At 25.2% G+C, this 19,332-nt stretch overlaps 7 protein-coding genes across 7 annotated transcripts; 4 read left to right on the forward strand and 3 right to left on the reverse strand.

Moving 5' to 3' along the window:
* Positions 1-179: 179 nt before the first annotated feature.
* Positions 180-5,144, forward strand: DICPUDRAFT_97331 (uncharacterized protein; the record flags this gene model as incomplete). The annotated part of the gene is made up of 3 exons (XM_003286213.1): positions 180-255; positions 315-566; positions 625-5,144. Exons 1-3 carry the CDS (start codon positions 192-194, stop codon positions 5,142-5,144), a joined length of 4,836 nt encoding a protein of 1,611 aa, XP_003286261.1. The 5' UTR covers positions 180-191.
* Positions 5,145-5,530: 386 nt separating this feature from the next.
* On the forward strand, positions 5,531-6,319 carry DICPUDRAFT_150235 (uncharacterized protein; the record flags this gene model as incomplete). Its single annotated transcript, XM_003286214.1, has 2 exons — positions 5,531-5,668; positions 6,287-6,319. 2 exons carry the CDS (start codon positions 5,531-5,533, stop codon positions 6,317-6,319), a joined length of 171 nt encoding a protein of 56 aa, XP_003286262.1.
* An 87-nt stretch (positions 6,320-6,406) lies between these two features.
* On the reverse strand, positions 6,407-12,016 carry DICPUDRAFT_77168 (uncharacterized protein; the record flags this gene model as incomplete). The annotated part of the gene is made up of 3 exons (XM_003286233.1): positions 6,407-11,568; positions 11,641-11,874; positions 11,938-12,016. The coding sequence occupies 3 exons, from the start codon at positions 12,014-12,016 to the stop codon at positions 6,407-6,409; spliced, it is 5,475 nt and encodes a 1,824-aa protein (XP_003286281.1).
* Positions 12,017-12,950: 934 nt separating this feature from the next.
* DICPUDRAFT_54156 (uncharacterized protein) lies at positions 12,951-13,773 on the forward strand (the record flags this gene model as incomplete). Its single annotated transcript, XM_003286215.1, has 2 exons — positions 12,951-13,124; positions 13,200-13,773. 2 exons carry the CDS (start codon positions 12,951-12,953, stop codon positions 13,686-13,688), a joined length of 663 nt encoding a protein of 220 aa, XP_003286263.1. The 3' UTR covers positions 13,689-13,773.
* Positions 13,774-14,014: 241 nt separating this feature from the next.
* DICPUDRAFT_150238 (uncharacterized protein) lies at positions 14,015-14,578 on the reverse strand (the record flags this gene model as incomplete). Its single annotated transcript, XM_003286234.1, has 2 exons — positions 14,015-14,130; positions 14,212-14,578. 2 exons carry the CDS (start codon positions 14,576-14,578, stop codon positions 14,015-14,017), a joined length of 483 nt encoding a protein of 160 aa, XP_003286282.1.
* A 301-nt stretch (positions 14,579-14,879) lies between these two features.
* DICPUDRAFT_46683 (uncharacterized protein) lies at positions 14,880-18,174 on the reverse strand. Its single transcript, XM_003286235.1, has 8 exons — positions 17,765-18,174; positions 17,558-17,663; positions 17,372-17,476; positions 17,068-17,281; positions 16,035-16,991; positions 15,882-15,967; positions 15,672-15,806; positions 14,880-15,599 (listed from the first exon to the last, which is right to left on the reverse strand). Exons 1-8 carry the CDS (start codon positions 17,881-17,883, stop codon positions 15,066-15,068), a joined length of 2,256 nt encoding a protein of 751 aa, XP_003286283.1. The 5' UTR covers positions 17,884-18,174; the 3' UTR covers positions 14,880-15,065.
* Positions 18,175-18,803: 629 nt separating this feature from the next.
* DICPUDRAFT_150241 (uncharacterized protein) lies at positions 18,804-19,225 on the forward strand (the record flags this gene model as incomplete). The annotated part of the gene is made up of 2 exons (XM_003286216.1): positions 18,804-18,928; positions 19,150-19,225. 2 exons carry the CDS (start codon positions 18,804-18,806, stop codon positions 19,223-19,225), a joined length of 201 nt encoding a protein of 66 aa, XP_003286264.1.
* Positions 19,226-19,332: the final 107 nt, after the last annotated feature.

The raw sequence follows: 19,332 nt of genomic DNA on the forward strand, positions 1-19,332 counted from the left end.
AATGGTTTTTAAAGTTCCAAAGTTTGTAATATTATATAAAAAAATTATTTAAAATAGATATAAATTATTTAAATAAATAAATCTTTTTTTTTTAAAAAAAAAATAATTTTTTTAAAAATTTTTTTTAAATTTTACATAACTTTTTTATTTTTATTTTTTATTTTTTAATTTTTTATAATCAGGCATACAAAATGAACCACATAACCCAGCTTTTTATCTTTATCTTTTTATTTTTATTTTTTCCTTATAACAAAGGTAATTATTCAATACAACTAAAATTTTTAATAAATTGGTGATTAATTTTTTTTTTTTAGCGATTGATATTGAAATACCAGAAAAAATCGGAAATTATTACAATGCATCCAAGGTTAATATTTTTTTAGAGTCTCCAAATGGACCATTAGAACCAATTGAGGATTTGGATTTACATTATTCATATTACCCAAATATATGCAATAGATCCTCAATAATAAAAAATAATAAAAGTGGTCTTTTCAATCCAGAAATGTTTAATTTATATAGTTTCGAAGATATTAATCCCGGTGGCAGCATATTTATAAAAAAAGGTATGTATATTATAACCTTTATATTAAACAATTTTATTTATTAATTTCCATTTTTTAGATACAATAGTTACAGCAAAGGGATTTAGTAATTCGATTGGTAATGGATTCGAGTTTATATGTATCGAGGGCTCTTTAGTAGTATCACAGGATCTATTATTCATTGGAGGAATTATCATTTTAAAAGGGGGAACCATCACCTTCGAGTCCACCACCATAAATTTTACTCCTCTTTATTCAACCATTATTGATCCTTTTTCCTATTTCCCTGGTTTGTTAAACTTAGGTGGCAATTTTATATATAATGGTTTATCAAGTTCAAAACCTATTTTGGCCAATAGGATAGGAGAGAATCTTTTAAAATTAATTTCTGAAAATCAAATTATAAAAGAATCAAATAAATCTCTATTAATATTTAGCGATTCAAACAAAATGGGCCAGGTAGTCTATATTTTTTCTATAACCAATAACGAGCTTACATATACTGGTATTGATATTCTGCCTACAGATAGATTTATATTAGTTTTCTTTTTCCAGGGTTTTTTAGGTGCTAGTTCTATTTCAATTCCTGGGTCACTATTTAATGCAGCCGGATCAAAAATTTCAATTAAAAATGCATTCATTCAACTATCAGGTAGAACAACAAATTATGCATATGACGATACAACACTTGAAATGTCACCAAATGACCCATCAATAGCAATTAGTGTTAATATTGGATCCAATCAAAGATTTAGAGGTTTATTAAATTTACAATTTGTCAATGAAGCTATATTTGATGGCTGTGCAATTCTCTCAATAGACGATGGTAGAGCTCCAATCGTTGCATTCGCATCAAGTTTAAACATTTCAAACAGTATTATATCAAGTAAATCAGGATCAAATATTATTGCGCAGTATGGCACCGAATTAATTTATTCAGAAAATAATTATTATTTTTTAGAATCGGCCGACTCATCACCTTTACAGACACCACCTGAATCAAGTATGGACTATGGATATGAAGGAAATGCAATTTATTCATTATCACCAAACATATCATCAACCAATGATGTTTTCTTCGGTCATAATAATGTATTTAATTTCAATTTTATATCAAACAGATCAACAATTACCGGATTAGATAAAGATTGTTATTTACCCTGTACATCACCATCATCAGCAGTATCAAATTTAGTTCAATATCCAATCGAATTTAAAATCAATAATCCAACAATAATCCAAAACGATAATACAGCTGATATCTCCTCTTCATTATTATCAACAAAACAATATTTAATTAAAATTAATAACAATGGTAATCTTCCAAGTAGAACATTTTCAATTAAAGATCTTCAAATATCAACACCGACCTCAATATTTGTAAATCTTCCAGATAGCACTTTATTATTAAACAACATCAACTCATTAAACGATTTTTCAATTGATGGAATAATTACAAAATTACAAATTATCAATTCAAATATTTATTCATCAAAAAATAACAATGTAACAATATCATCAACATCAATTCAAAATACATCAATCAAAGGTAAATTAAAAGAAATTAACCTTCCAATTAATCAAAATTATGGATCAATCTCAACTCCATATTTTTATTCAAGCATCGAAATGTTAAATAATATTACAATTAAATCAATTAGCCCATCTATACCTCATCAAATGAATACCAATACCACATTAAACATAATTGTCGAATTTGAAACATTATTAAATATCAATACACTTCAATGTGCTTATGGTACTTCAATAGGTGGTGAAATGTCCGATACTTTCAGTCCCTATACATATCTAACCGAATCAAAATGCCAATTCGAATTTAAACCAACAGTCGAAGGAGCATTCAGTTTAGTTGTAATTCTTAAAACAGAAAATGATAGTGGTTATTATATAATAACATTACCAATAATAAATGTAATTACAAAATATAGATATTATTCTGGCCTATTCTTTAATGAAACTGAATCAAAATTAGAAATCGAAGGAAATACTTTTATATCAGGGTGTACCAAACCATATTGTACTATTAATGAAAACAATTTAAAATATTCAACACTCCCAAATACAATAGGAAACAGTCCATTCCAAGATATTGTTAAATACGGTGTAACTACAAATGATGAATCAAAACCATTAGAAATACAAATTCCATTAAATTCAACAGGCACTGATTATCAAATTCAACTATATTTTGTTTATTATCAAGCAATCGATCATTATGGCAGTCCATTATCAATTTATATAAATGACAAACCAATTATAATTTTAGAAACTATTTACGAAGAATCAACATTCAGAAACATCACATTTTATTACAACAATACTCAAAAATCATCAAATGCAAATTTAAGAATCGAAAACAGAGGCGATATTTATCTAACATCAATTGTAACCTATTCCAATGTCCAACCTTTGATCCAACCACTAGTTCCACCAGTAAAAGACTACAAATATCTTATTAAAATTCTTGTACCAATAGTCTGTGTAGTTATTGCCCTTTTATTATTCCTCTTATTCATTTATAAAAAATATAATTGGCCAAATAGAGCATACTTTATTCTTTTGTATATTAGACTCTTCGGTTTTATTAGCAGCCTTCCATTCAATCCAACAGACTATGATAAATATCAAGTTCACTCTAGCATTTATAAACTATTACAATTTTCCAAATTCTTTACACCAACATCAAAATCTTTTCCACTTATACTCTCAACATATAAATTAGATTTCGGGTTAAAAGGAAAACAGTGCAAAGTAGGAGCAACTCTATATGATCAAATAACCATTACCAACAGAACAAACAAGACGATTAGCTTTATATTACTAGTTCCACCAAGCAATAAGGGAATTGAATGTGTACCAGATTTCGATTCCGGTGAAGTTAATCCAGGTGAGTCAAAGACTCTTACTTTTAGTCTCAAAGTATTATGTACTATACAATTTTTAGAAAAATTTGCAATTTTTGTAAAAGGATACGGCCATACCTTTGTTTGTCTTCATGCTGAATCATCTCTTTCACCTCTTTTAGATATATCAGAATTTGAATTTGGTGGAATTCTTGGTGAAGGTACATTTGGTATTGTATATGAAGCTAGCTGGAGGGGTCAAAATACTGCCGTTAAAGTTATAAAAGTTGATCAACCCAAAACAAACGGAAGAGAAATCAAAGTTTTATCAGAAACCAAGCATCCAAATATTATCTCATTTATTGGGGTTATTACAAATTTCCAATGTTTATGTATCGTTACAGAATATGCAAGATATGGCAGTTTACATAGTGTTTTATATAATAATAATAATAAAGTGCAGCTCTCATTAATTCAAAAACTTAATATTGCTCTTGATATCGCTAAAGGATGTGCCTATCTTCATCACAATAAGATTATCCATAGAGATTTAAAACCTGGAAATATATTAATTTTTAATATTGCTGACTCCGGTACATGCGCAAAAGTTTCAGATTTTGGTTCATCAAGACAAGTTTCATTTGAAACAGATACACAACTCACCAATAATGTTGGTACACCATACTATATGAGCAACGAAGTTTTGTCAGGTAAAAAATACAACTTTTCTGCGGATGTATATTCTTATGGAGTTTTATTATACGAAATAATGACAGGTTACAAACCATTTTCAGAGTTTGCAAAAACACATATCCCTCAAAGTGTAATAAGAGGGAATCGTCCATCGAAAGGCTTAGATAATATAGACACAGGTATTGCAGTTTTAATAAAAGCTTGTTGGGATGCAAATTCAAGAAATAGACCTTCTTTTAAAAATATAGTTACACAATTAACAAGTTTATATAATCATTTATTATCTGAAAGAGAACATTTATTGCAAAGAATAGATGAAAGAGAGAGCGAAAGAGAAAAAGGTAATCAAGTAACTGAAATCGAAATGGATATTATCGAAGGTGATAATAAATTTTTAAAAATTAATATTCAAGAACACAAAACACCAGAAAAAAAAATAGAATCAAAAGAACAATTACCACAACTTCCAAGACCACCACCAGAACATAAAAAACTATTTATTATTAGTGAAGATTACCAAAATATTTATCAAAATGCCTCATATGACTTTAGAGAAAGATTAAGAGCAAGCATCAAATTTGAAAGAACAACCCAAGATAGCAACTATAATGTATCAAAAATTGGAAAGTTTGAAACATTAATGAAACAAGCTTTTGTTGAAGGTGCTCATAATTTATTTTTAAATCCAAATTTCAATACAAATACCAAATTATTAAAAGCCATCAATCCAAATTTTACGGATACTTCAAATATTCTTCTGGATGAAAATCTCAATGTTATTCAAAGTTTGAATGAATATCAAACACCCGAATATGACGAAAAAATTAAATTAAATAATGATTTTTTAATTCAAGTTTCAGATAAATCTCAAACCATTCCATTATCAGAAAATAACTCATCAAGTGAAAACTTAAATCATAGTATCAATAATAATGATAGTAATAATAGTAATAATAATAATAATAATAATAATAATAATAATAATAATAATAATAATAATAATAATAATAATAATAATAATAATAATAAAAAAGATATTTAATAATACCAAAATTGTAAATAAAAAAACTACTTTAAAGACATTTGTTTAAAACAAATAAATCAACTTTAATATTTAATTAAATAATAAAATATAAAATTAAAGAGAAATTAAAAAAACTGGGTTTTTATAATTAATGGAATTTATTTTATTTAAAAATACATTGTAAAACATCCCTTTGTTAATAGAGAAATAAAGAAATAAAGAAATGAATAAATAAATAAATAAATAAATAAATAAATAAATAAATAAATTAATAAATAAATAAATATATTCAATAATGAAGATTAAGGACGCATCAAAAGAAAAAAAACATAACAAGTATAAGAAATTCAACAATGTTTGGATAAAAGAAATGATACTTTATACATTTCTGTTAGGAAGAAGATATGACAGTTCCACAAAAGAAAAGCTACAATAAAGCTCCTTTCGTTACAAGAGCCAACAAAGAAAAAAGTGGTTTTATAATTTTTATTATTGTAGAAGCCGGTCAAGTTTGCGCAATATTTGGTTTTCTTCTTGGCACGGTAAATTTTTTTCTTTAAAAAATATATTTTATTAATTTTTTTTATTCAAAAATTTTAAATATAATAATATTTAATTTAATTATAATAATTTTGAATTAAATTAAAATAATTTTAATTTGTGATTGATTTTTTTTTTATTATCACACTAAATTTTTTTATTTTTTTTAAAAATTTTTTTTTTAAACTAAAAACTTAAATACAAATATAAATACAAATATATAAGATCATACAAAAAAAAAATAAGTGATGTTGATGAAAATATAGAAAGTGAAGAAAATGAAGAAAATAGAGAGGGTGATGGTGAAAAAAATATAGAGAGTCAACGTGAAAAACCATAAAAAAAACCTGTTAAAAAATTAAAAATTTTAGAAGATATAGATTTAAAAGAAAAAGAACTGCACAAAATGAAACTGGAAGAGGAGTTAGAAAAAAAGAAAGAGGAGAGAAAATTATTAAATGAAAAAAAAAATAGAAATCAAATTAAAAAAGGACAAAAAAACCAATCTAAAAACTCAATCTCAAAGTAAATATAATTTAATTAACTTTTATTAAATAATACCAATGCATTTTTTAAAAAATGTAGATAATTTTTATTGACCAAATTTTTTTTTATAAAAGGGATTATTCGAAACATTATATTGTTCAAAATAATAAAATACACTATAGTTCAAGATCCCATAATATATTTCTATACTTTTTTTTGTTTATTTTTAATATGGTACAAATTTATATTTTATTTTAAGATATTTCGATATTACAATCTGTTGTTTTATTTTTTGTAATAAAATGATATAACTGGTTTTTTAAATATTCATCATATTTTCTTCTGGTGGGAATTGCAAAAAATGGTGGATGGGTTTCTGGAGGGCTATTTGGAACAAATGAGATTGGTTTTAATTTATTTTTGAAATCTGCAGAGTTGGAGTTTTTGCTTTTATAGCTTTGGAAACTTTTTATACCTGGTAAAATTGTGATTGGATCTTTATTGGGGATGTAACCTATTTGAATATTATCATTTTTGGTATAATTACTGTTTGTTAAAGATAAATCCTCCAGAATTGGTAAATTTATTTTTTTTGAGGCTGCTAATTGTTCTAAAAGATGACCAATCTTTGGATCGATAACATAATCAACACTGAAAATTTCCTGGTTTTCACCTCCCCGTAAATCATTTTCTTCCTTGTGACAGTTTACTTTTTGATTTTGATTATTTGAAAACTTGGTTTTAACTCTTTTGATTAACGAACCAAATATATCTAATTTTGGTAAACTAACTAAATAGTCGAATAAAGTTAAATAACTCTTTGTTTCGCTTGAATTTTCTTCTTTAGCTGGAGTTCTTTCAAATCTAAATGAGGTGTTTTCATTTAATCCTTTTATTTCACCATCTTTAAGTTGAGTATTGCTTACAAAAACCACGTTTTTTATAGTATCTCTTTTCTTTTCTCTTTCTTTGGCCATTCTCTCTTCAAGTATTTTTATTTCTTGTTGTTTTTCCTGTGACTGTTCTTCTTGCGGCTGCTTTTCTTGTGGCTCCTTTTCTTGTGACTCCTTTTCTTGTGACTCCTTTTCTTGTGACCCCTTTTCTTGTGACTCCTTTTCAACTTCTTGTTCTTTTTGTTGAATTTGTAATATGTATTGTTCATTTAATTTTTTTATTTTCTCTTGTTCATCCAAATCCATGAAAAGATTAAAACCATCGTCAAGGCTTTCTAATGTACGACCACCGGCCTTTCTGATTTTAAATAAATATTCTACATCATTCAATTGTTTTTCCAATTTATTTTCTATTTTTCTTTCTAACGAAGAAGAGGTTCTAATTTCTTTCATTTCAATACTATTTCTTGATGAACCTTCTGCTGTAGGCTGTTCTACTTTAATTTCTATTGGCAGTGGAGCACTTGATAGATCTTTCATTTCAACACTATCTTTGTCGCTTGATGTTTCTGATATTGAATATTTGAAACTTTGTTCATTAACAATTTTCTCTTCAATAATTCGATTTTTAACCATTTGATTTTGAATTTGAAGGTTGGCCTTTGTTTTTATACAATTTTTTTCATCTGTTTCGGCTTTGTTCTTTTCTTTTTGATTACCTGAACGCTTTTCTAAAAGTCCATTGTAAAGATTTTCTAATTTTGAAATAATATCATTAAATTGTAATCTTTCATTTTCTTCACCACTCCAGCAAGATACAATAATTTGAATGATTTCTTCATTTACATTTTCTAAACCTTTAGATGGACGACCACCGGAAATAACAAATCTTGGAAGACTCCATGAAATATTCATTTCAGAGTATGGAATAACTTCGGTCATTAGTTCATATAATAAAATACCATAGGAATAGATATCTGTGAGGTAGTTGTATTTCTTTTTTTCTAAAACTTGATTGCTCATGTAAACAGTTGTTCCAATATGATTTGTCATTGTTGCATCATCTGATGAAATTTCTCTTGATGAACCAAAATCTGAAATCTTTGCACAAATACCTGAATCTTCGATATTAAAAAGTAATATATTGGCTGGTTTTAAATCTCTGTGGATAATTTTAGATTGATGAAGAAAAGAGCAACCCCTGGCAATATCGATGGCAATATTGAGTTTTTGAATAACAGAAAGTTTAATAGCAGTTTTGTGTAAAATACTATGTAAACTACCATATTTTGCATACTCGGTAACAATACATAAATATTTGAAATTAGTGACCGTACCTAAAAAGGAAACTATATTTTGGTGTTTTATCTTCCTTAATAAATCTATTTCTCTTGAAAGGGATTTAGAGTATCTATTATTGACTAATTTAACTGCAGTAATTTCGTTTCTCCATTTACATTTATAGACAACACTAGATGAGCCCTCCCCAAGAATAGATCCAAATTCAAATTCTTGAATATCCAACTGTTCTGAAAGACTTGATTGAACATTAATGCAAATAAAAGTATGGCCATGTCCTTCAACAAAAAGTGCAATTTTTTCGAAAAACAAAGCGGTACAGAAGAGGGTTAAAGTAATAATGATTTCAACTGATTCACCTGGTTCAATTGATCCATATAGTTTAGATGAGCTGCAAACAATACCATTATTATATGGTGGTAAAATTAGTAAATATTTCAATTTTGATGAAATCTTGTTGGTAAGAATTAGCCTATCGTGAAGAATGGTGTCTGGTGATGATAATTTTCCATTTAAACCAAAATCTAATCTTGAGGTTGAAAGTAAAAGTGGGAAAGTATCCTCAGTTGGAATACAAAATTTTGAACCATGTAAATAAGCCAAAACCTCGGAATGAGCTTGATATTTATCATAATCAGTTGGATCAAATAGCGCCTGTGTCCCATCACCTCCTAGATACTTATAGTAAACAGAACCAAAAAATGCTCTAATAGACCACTTGAACTTTTTGAAAAGCAAAAATAAAATAATTGATACAATTATAAAGGTACCAACACTAGGAACAATACTTTTAACTAATAAAAGAGTATCCTCTTTGACCGGAATTATAGGTGGTGTAATTGATGGAGTTGGTGAAACTGGTGGGTCAGTTATAATTGGAGGTTCTAGGTTTGAATAGGTTACAATTGATGTTAGATAAATATCGCCTCTGTTTTCGATTCTTAAATTTGCATTTGATGATTTTTGAGTATTGTCGTAATAAAATGTGATGTTTTTGAATGTTGATTCTTCGTAAATAGTTTCTAAAATAATAATTGGTTTGTCATTTATATAAATTGATAATGGACTGCCATAATCATCGATTGCTTGATAATAAACAAAATATAGTTGAATTTGATAATCAGTGCCTGTTGAATTTAATGGAATTTGTATTTCTAATGGTTTTGATTCATCATTTGTAGTTACACCGTATTTAACAATATCTTGGAATGGACTGTTTCCTATTGTATTTGGGAGTGTTGAATATTTTAAATTGTTTTCATTAATAGTACAATTTGGTTTGATACACCCTGATATAAAAGTATTTCCTTCGATTTCTAAATTTAATTCAGCTTCGTTAAAGAACAAACCAGATTTAAACCCATATTTAGTGAATACATTTATTATTGGTAGTATTATTATATAATAATCATTATCATTTTCTGTTTTAAGAATTACAACTAAATTGTATGCTCCTTCGGCTGTTGGTTTAAATTCGAATTGACATTTTGATTCGGTAAGATATGTATATGGCCCAAAAGTATCGGAAATATCACCACCTATTGAAGTACCATAAGCACATTGAAGTGTATTGACATTTAATAATGTTTCAAATTCAACAATTATGTTTAATGTGGTATTAGTGTTCATTTGTTGAGGTATAGATGGGCTAATTGATTTAATTGTAATATTATTTAACATTTCGATGCTTGAATAAAAATATGGAGTTGAGATTGATCCATAATTTTGATTAATTGGAAGGTTAATTTCTTTTAATTTACCTTTGATTGATGTATTTTGAATTGATGTTGATGATATTGTTACATTGTTATTTTTTGATGAATAAATATTTGAATTGATAATTTGTAATTTTGTAATTATTCCATCAATTGAAAAATCGTTTAATGAGTTGATGTTGTTTAATAATAAAGTGCTATCTGGAAGATTTACAAATATTGAGGTCGGTGTTGATATTTGAAGATCTTTAATTGAAAATGTTCTACTTGGAAGATTACCATTGTTATTAATTTTAATTAAATATTGTTTTGTTGATAATAATGAAGAGGAGATATCAGCTGTATTATCGTTTTGGATTATTGTTGGATTATTGATTTTAAATTCGATTGGATATTGAACTAAATTTGATACTGCTGATGATGGTGATGTACAGGGTAAATAACAATCTTTATCTAATCCGGTAATTGTTGATCTGTTTGATATAAAATTGAAATTAAATACATTATTATGACCGAAGAAAACATCATTGGTTGATGATATGTTTGGTGATAATGAATAAATTGCATTTCCTTCATATCCATAGTCCATATTTGATTCTGATGGTGTCTGTAGAGGTGATGAATCGGCCGATTCTAAAAAATAATAATTATTTTCTGAATAAATTAATTCGGTACCATACTGAGCAATAATATTTGATCCTGATTTACTTGCTATAATACTGTTTGAAATATTTAAACTTGATGCGAATGCAATAATTGGGGCTCTACCATCATCCATAATTGAAAATACACAATTATCAATAACCACGTTTTCTGAGAATTGAAAATTTAATACACCTCTAAATCTTTGATTGGCTCCCATATTAACAGCAGTTGCTATTGATGGGTCATTTGGTGATATTTCGAGTGTTGTATCATCGTATGCATAATTTGTTGTTCTACCATGAAAATTAAAAAATACATTTTTGATTGATACTTTTGATTGGCCTGCCATAAAAACTGATACATCTGTCTCTTGGGTTGAAATAACTGAATTGGTTCTAAAAACTATAACCAACTCACCAATAAGATCCTCTGAAAACATATCTATTAAGAATGAAATAGTACGAGAAATTTGATCATAAGTGGGAAATTGAGCGATAGAATATGGCTTTTTTGGACCTAAAATGCCCAATTTTGTTGTTATTTGAATACCAGTAAGGTCTTGATCGAACTGTAACTTTTTAGTACCAATTATGGTAGCTCTATATTTTAACATGTTTCCATTATACAAAAACGATCCACCCAAATTTAGAATACCAGGGAAATAATTATATGGGTCGGTAATATTTGTATTGTGTAATTTGACAAATGTTATTGAGTAATCTCCGTCTACTATTAATTCGCCACCAGGTAAAACAATATATCCCACATTAATAAAATTGCTCATGATTTTAAAAGATCCCTTTATACATATAATATCCACAAGATTACCTAATGCATCGAGTTGATCAGTGAAAAGACTATGACCTAAATAAAAATTTTTATTAGAAAATGAAAAATAAAAATAAAAATAAAAATTATTAATTTAAAATATCATACCCTCTTCAATATATAAAATTTCACCCAAAGAATAACCACCTAAACCGAAAGCAGATGACGTTATTTGACCGCTTGTAATACTATGTTTAACATCACTGCCATCACAAATATTTGAATAGTAACTATAGTGCAAAGGGAGGTCTATTGTTGGCTTAACATTTGAATATTCCGAAAAAACATTGACTTTAGTTACATTATAAAATCCGCCTTGCTGTATTTCTATAATACTTCGAACTAAAAAATTATTAGATTTTTAAATTTAAAAAAAATAAAAAAATTTTAAAAAAATAAACTTACAACCATCACTACTGTCGCCCCTGCTATAATTTATATTATTTAATAAATAAATAAAAAAAATAAAAAATTTATATATCATTTTTTTGCCATTTAAAAGGATATATCATAAAAAATATTTTGTTTAAAAAAAAAAAATTTGAAAAAAAGTTGAAAAAAAAAAAAGTTTCTTTTTTTTTTATAAAATTTAAATTATTTTAATTTTTTTTAAATTATTAAAAATAAACACCAGATTACAACTATTAAAAAATCATAAAAAAATGTTGTAGATTTTAGGAAATGATACTAAATCACCATACCCCTCTTTATTTATTTTTATAAGTGATATGCCTAGTGCTATATGGGGGGTGGTTTTGTGTGCCAAATCATCGACAGTTTTAAAATAAAATAAAATTTGTATATTGAACATTTAATCATTGATTTATAAAAAACCCATATTAATTTTTTTTAAAAATAACACCCTATTATTTATATTTTAAATTTTTTTTTTTTTACAATCTTAATCATTTTAATAATTTTTTTTAATTTAAAAAAAATTTTATTTTTAAATATCCTTATTATAATTAATTTCATACCTCCACAAAAAAAAAAAAATAAAAAACAACATGTAATTACGCACAAGAAAAAACACATATAAAAAAAAATCGATTATCTCTTTTTTTTGGTTATATTTATTTTTTTTATAAAACCACCCATAAATAAGAATTTAAATATAAACATATATAATCATTTTAATAAAAAATAATTTTGTGTATGTATGTGTTTAATTTTGATTTTTATTGTACAGATATTATTAAAAAAATTGTATCTGAATTACAATTTTATTTTTTTTTTTTATTTTTTTTTATTTTTTAATTTTTATATAGACTTTTCAATTTTTTTTTTAAATTTTTTAATTAAAAAAAAAAATTTATCTTTTTTTATTTTCATATTTAAAAAATTAAAAAATTAATTACAAACATACAAAAAAATAAAAAAACAAAAGATAAATTAAAAAATATATCAATAACATAAAAATGAATGAAGAAAAAGTTATTTTATATTCATATTGGAGATCATCATGCAGCTGGAGAGTCAGAATTGCTCTCGAATATAAACGTATCAAGTATGAATATGCACCAATTCATCTTTTAAAAGATGGTGGTCAACAAAAATCAGAAGAATACAGTAAAGTTAACCCAATGAAATCTGTATGTATGACTTATTATTATTAACTAATATAGGGCAATATATTAACAAATAATTTATTTCACTTATTTATTTAGGTTCCATCATTAATTATCAATGGTCATGTTATTGGACAATCATTGGCAATTTTAGAATACCTCGAAGAGGTCTATACCATAAACCCATTAATGCCAAAAGATCCATTAAAACGTGCAATTTCAAGACAAATGATGCAAATTATCGGATCTGATATCCAACCACTCCAAAACCTTAAAGTACTTGGTGCTGTTGCACAATTATCAGGAGATGACTCCAAGAAAGCTGAATGGGCACGTCAATGGATCGCCAATGGCTTCAATGGTTTAGAAAAACTTTTGGAAATACATAGTGGTAAATATTGTGTCGGTGATGAAATTAGTTTTGCTGATCTTTGTATTCCAGCACAAGTTTATAATGCACATCGTTTCAATTTAGATATGACTCCATATCCAAACATTGCACGTATTAATGAAACACTTTCTTCAATCCCAGAATTCAAATCTGCTGAACCATTAAACCAACCAGATGCAGAAAAACCAACATGTTAAGAATAAAAACAAATAATAAAAAGTAAAAGTATAACAAATAAATAAATAAATAATATTAATGTTAATATTACTTATCATATAAAGGAAAAAGAAAAAAAAAAAAAAAAGTTTTATAATATTTGTTTGTTTTTTTATATTTATATAATTTTTATTTTCCAACTAGTTTTTATTTTTTTTTTACATTTTAAAATTATATTTGTTTTTTTTTTTGTTGTGGTTTTTATTTTTTTATTATTATTATTTTATAAAAATAATTTGAACAATATTAATATTTAAAAAGATGAACATTTAAATTCCAAATTAGTAATATCACTTTCTTTTAAATTTTATTTAGTCCATAATCTACGAACAACTGTACCAAAACTTTCGTGTTTTGAGGTGATGAATAAAACACCTAAACCAACAACAGCTGAAATAATAATTGAACCTAAAGCAAAAGTTTCTAAATAAATAATGAATGTTAATATGGAATGAATTTTTAAATTTTAAAAGTATTATCTAAAAAATTATAAAGAATATTTACTTCTAACGAATGGTTGGTAAATATAATCATTAATAACTGCATTTAAACCAAAAAAGAGATGAGTTGGGAGAACAACACCGAGAATACAATCAGTTGCTAAAGTGAGACCACTGGCTGGGAGTAAAATTGAAGCTGGTAAACAAATAGCAAGACCAATGGTGCTGTAGTGGAATAATTTGTATTTTAAAATTGCTTTAGCTGGATCTGGTAATGCTTGGTCATTAGTTAAATGTTTTGGTTGTGGAGTAGTATTTGATGAGAATCTTGAGCCTGAATATTTCGATGGTTCAAGTGCTAAATTTGGTCCATATGAACCTAAGACTTTTGATGAGAAAAGTGGTTGGAATAATTTGGTTGATCTTATCATTTTATAACTTTAAATTTTTATTAAATAACAAAATGTAATATTATTTATTATTTCTGTTTGAAAATGAAAATTAATGTGTTGAAAAAAAAAAAATAAAAAAATAATTTTAAAAAAATAAAAAATAAAAAAAAAAAAATTTAAAAAAAATTTAAAAAAAAATAAATAAATTTTTTTTAAAAAAAAAAAAAATAAATAAAAAAATTCAAGGGGTGCATGTATATTAACTTCAAATAAATATAAAGGGAAAATGAAACATTTTCAAAAGGTAAACAAAAATGAAATGAGTTGATTTTTTTTTTTTAAACTATCTATTTGAACATGAATATATTGGTATATTTTTATTTTATTTATATAGTTTTTTTTAATGTAACACTGAATTTATATTTTTTAATATTATTTATATTATATATGAATGAAAAAAAAAGGATTATTTGATTTTGTTGAAAAAAAAAAAAAAAGTTGTTGAGATTTTTTTTTTTCTTTTTTTTTAAGCCATATATTCATATTTTCTTGCGGATGGATTATCGTCATTTGTTCTTCTAATGTATTCTTGATCAATTAAATATTCGATAGCCTTCTTAATTGAAGCGATTTTTGGAGTGAACCATTTACTGACTTGGGTGGTGGTTTCTACAGTGAGTTCATTGTGTGAAAGAGTCTTTTTGGATTTCATAATACGTACAATAGCAGCTTGAAGCTTGAAGAAACGTTCTTTTTCGACTTCTTGGTCACTGACAGTTTGTTGACCTTCTGATGTTTTGTTTTCACCAATTTGAACAGATATGTTACAATTAACCTTCATTTTTTTTGATGTGAATTTAGAGTTTACATTAAATTCGGTATCATTATTCCAAGATTTGTAATTGGCATCTGAACAATCAATAACACCAACCTTTATTAATGACAATAATGGAATACGAACAGTATTCTCATCCAAACCAATTGTATCGTTAATTTGGAATCTAGTAACCTTATCAGCTGAATTAAACATTAATAAAATTGCCATTTGATATGCTGTGGTCTAATGATAATAAATAAATATTAGCAATATTTTCTTTTTAAATAATTAAATATATTTTAAAAGTTAACATACTGAAAGCTTATAGATTTTTCCTTTAACTTGTCTTGAATCGACATCAGCTCTTGAGAAATCATAAAGGAAAGTTAAAACTCTACCTTGGTAACTCTTTTTATAAAAGTTTTCAAAATATGTAATACTTGATAACATCTAAAAAAAAAAAAAAAAAAATTAATATTAATTTACTTTGGTTTCTGTGTGCCAATTTAAATAAATTAAACTTACTTCAGCTGGTGGTTTGAATGGAGTGTTGGATGGTTTGTTAGTAAGTGACCATGAACCATTGGTTAAAACATAAAAGTTGAAAGTGTCTATTAAAAAGAAAAATTAAAAAAGTTAATATTTTTACTTTATTAATATTTATATATTTACACTTACATGGTAAAGTTAAATTCTTTTCGTTTAAGTGATTTTGGAAATTTGTATTAATATCTTTGCAAAGTCTCATATCAGTAATCATTCTTGTTAATTTAGTACAGTAATCGAAACCTTGGTGATTCTTGAGTTTGTTGATCATAAGAGTTTCAGCATCTTCACTTGCAGAGATATCTTCGACCAATCTTTTTGAAAGCATTTTTTGATAATTGAGCATAAAGATATCTTTATCTGGGAGATATCTAAAGAGACAAACGGCTTCAGTAAGTTTCTGTTCTAATTCAGTTTCATCGCTAATGTGATATGGACCTTTTCTGAGAATTTGATCACAGAATTTGGATAAGACAACTGGGATGGTACTTTCTTTTTTCTTTGGGTCGAATGAAGCTGGGTTTTCATTGACAAGGTTGGTGAATGATTTATCCATAGCAGTGGTGAAATCGGTATCGTTGTTATAACATTCTTTGATCATAATATTGAAACGGCTGTAAACTTTGAGAAGGATTGAAATGAGTACTTGTGGTTTTTCTTGTGCTTCTTTCAAATTACTTTCAATTTCTTTGAGACCTTCAGATCTAATAAAATCTGAGAATGTAACTCTGAGTGGTAGGAGGTAATTAACACGATTTAAGAGTGAATACATCATAGCTAAATCAGCACTTTTATCCTCAATTAAAATATCGAGGAATTTGTTGGCAAATTGATCTTTGTAATTTGAAATTAAAACAGAATTGAGAATCTTTGTTAGTTTATCTAAGGTGCTAATTGGCATATATTTATTTACTCTATTGGTTTCTTGTGAGATACGATTGTAGACATGTCTCATATACTCGCTAACACCATTCTTTTCAATGAAATCCTGTGATTCTACTTTATAAAAAGTTTCTGTTTCTGAAAGGAATTGATTTTCAAAACAACTTTGATAAATTTCTAATTTATTTTTTTCTGGACCAAGTTGAACTAAAATCATAAATTATAACAAAAAAAATTAATATATTTATAAAATAAAGTAATGGGAGTATTAAATGAAACTTACCATAACATTCAAGTGAATCACTTAAAACTTGAAGATTTGCTGAATCACCAGTTCTATCATTTTTAATAATTGAAAGCAATGAAACTGATAACTTATTTTTTAATGGAGTAAATGCAGTTTCTCTCCAAGCATTTAAAGTGTCTGAATAAACAACAGATTCAGATGAATTAGTTGATGAACTGGTTGTTTTTTTATCACTTGAATGAATTTTGTTCTAAATAAAGTAGAAAAAAAAAAAAAGAATTATTTAAATTAGTTTTTTGTTTAATTGCCCTTTAATTATTTATAGGTTTATTAAACTTACAACTGGTGATAAAAGATTCTTTAATACACTACTTGACATTTTCCATTCGTTCCATTGATTTCTGAAGAATAATAATAATGCATCATTTGGAAGTGATTCAGATCTCTGTTATTGTGCACAAATATTTATGGAAAAAAAAGTTAGTATTTGAAGTTTTTAAATTAAAAGTTAGTTGATTATACATACAGACATAATTTGAATGGCTTTTTCTGATACTAATTGTTTAACTTTTGGTTGATAAAAATCGGTAAGTGCTTTTTCATTGGCTGATGAACAGTAATTATAAATTTTACTATTCCAAAAAAAAAAAAAAATATATTAATACACAAATTTCTTTAAATTGCTATAGTTTGTTTAGCTTTTTATAAACCAAAAAAAAAAAAAAAAACCTACGTATAAATTTCCATATAACGCTTTCTGGTTAAACCTTTTTTTAAATCTAAGAAAAGATCCTCAAAAGTAGGTTGGCTATCTTGCCATAATTCATCAACTGTAATTTGATCACCTGACATTTTATTACTACTATTATTTGTATGCTATATTATTTTGCTATAATAACTTAAATTGTGTGTGTATTGTTTTTTTTTATATTCAAAAAATAAAAACTTGAATTTTTTAAGTGTTTGGTGTGGTATAACTGCACCAAAATGAATATTATTGATCAATTGAATAAATATCTAAATGTTTTATTTAAATACTGTTATGATAATTAATCAATAGATTATATATATTTGTGTATATAGATTTTGAAAAAAAAAATTGGAATATAAAAATAAATTAAAAAATTTATAAAAAAAATTTATAAAAAAAATAGAAAAAATTAGAAAAATTTTAAAATTTAAAAAAATTATAAAAAAAAAAGAAAAAAAAAAAAAAAAAAAAAGTTTTTTTTTGAATTTTTTTTTTTAATATTTAATTATTATTTTTTCTTTATTTTGAAGTTATTAATAAAATGGGTGTGTTGCCCCTCAAATAGCAACATCAGATACTATCTTACAATTTATTACTTTCATTTATTTATTGATATAATTCATTATTTATATTTTTGTTTATATCTATACCTAATAAAAATAAATTAAAAATTAAAAAAAAAATATTTATTTTTTTTTTTTTTTTTAATTTTTTTTTATTTTCAAATTAAAATTTTTTTTTTTTTAATTATTAAATTTAATTTAACATTTTCCTTTTCATTTGTTTTTGTTTTTGTTTGTTTGTTTAGTTTTTTTTTTTTTAACAACTTGTATTCACCTATATTATGAATAAACTTAACTTTAATAGAATATCTTTTATTAAAATATTAAATAATACAAACAATTATAAAAGCAATTGTTTTATAAATAATAAAAATATAAATACCAGTATTTGTGGTGGTAGTAGTTCCACTAACGAAAACATCAACTTTAAAAAATCATTCATTTCAATTACAAAAATAATGAATTTAGATAATAGTAGTAATAATAATAATAATAAAGATGGAGTTTGCAGTTTTTCCTCCTCTTCATCAAATAATCAATCAACCATAAATGAAGATTTAAGTAAAAAAAAATGTGTTCCATGGTAAGATTAAATTATTATTATTATGGGAATTTATGTTTGCCGTTATTACTATACCTTTCTATTTCCATTACCAGTATAAAAACAAATAATTTATATTTGGATAAATATTCATCCTTTACTTTTTTTTAAAACAAAATAAACACAATAAAATAATTACAAACAATAAACAATAAAAAAAATTTTATAAAAAAAACTTAAAAAATTTAAAAAAAAATACACAGCGAAGGTGATATACCACCATTGGATGAAAAATCAAAGAAAACTTATTTAGAAAAAGTTCATAAAGGTAACTATTAAATATTTTATATCAAATCTATTTTTTTATTTTTATTTTCTTATCTTAATTTTAACTTTTAATCTAGATTGGGAATTATCTGAAGATAATAAAAAGGTATGTTTAAATT

Source organism: Dictyostelium purpureum (genome assembly GCF_000190715.1).
Source record: "Dictyostelium purpureum unplaced genomic scaffold DICPUscaffold_65, whole genome shotgun sequence".
Classification (NCBI taxonomy): domain Eukaryota; phylum Evosea; class Eumycetozoa; order Dictyosteliales; family Dictyosteliaceae; genus Dictyostelium; species Dictyostelium purpureum.

Coding starts and splice junctions, on each gene's coding strand:
- DICPUDRAFT_46683 (XM_003286235.1), bottom strand. CDS start 17,883: ATGTCAGGTGATCAAATTACAGTTGATGAATTATGGCAAGATAGCCAA. Junction 17,477..17,557: donor AAGCCATTCAAATTATGTCT/GTATGTATAATC, acceptor GCACAATAACAG/AGATCTGAATCACTTCCAAA. Junction 15,807..15,881: donor CATTCAAACCACCAGCTGAA/GTAAGTTTAATT, acceptor TTTTTTTTTTAG/ATGTTATCAAGTATTACATA.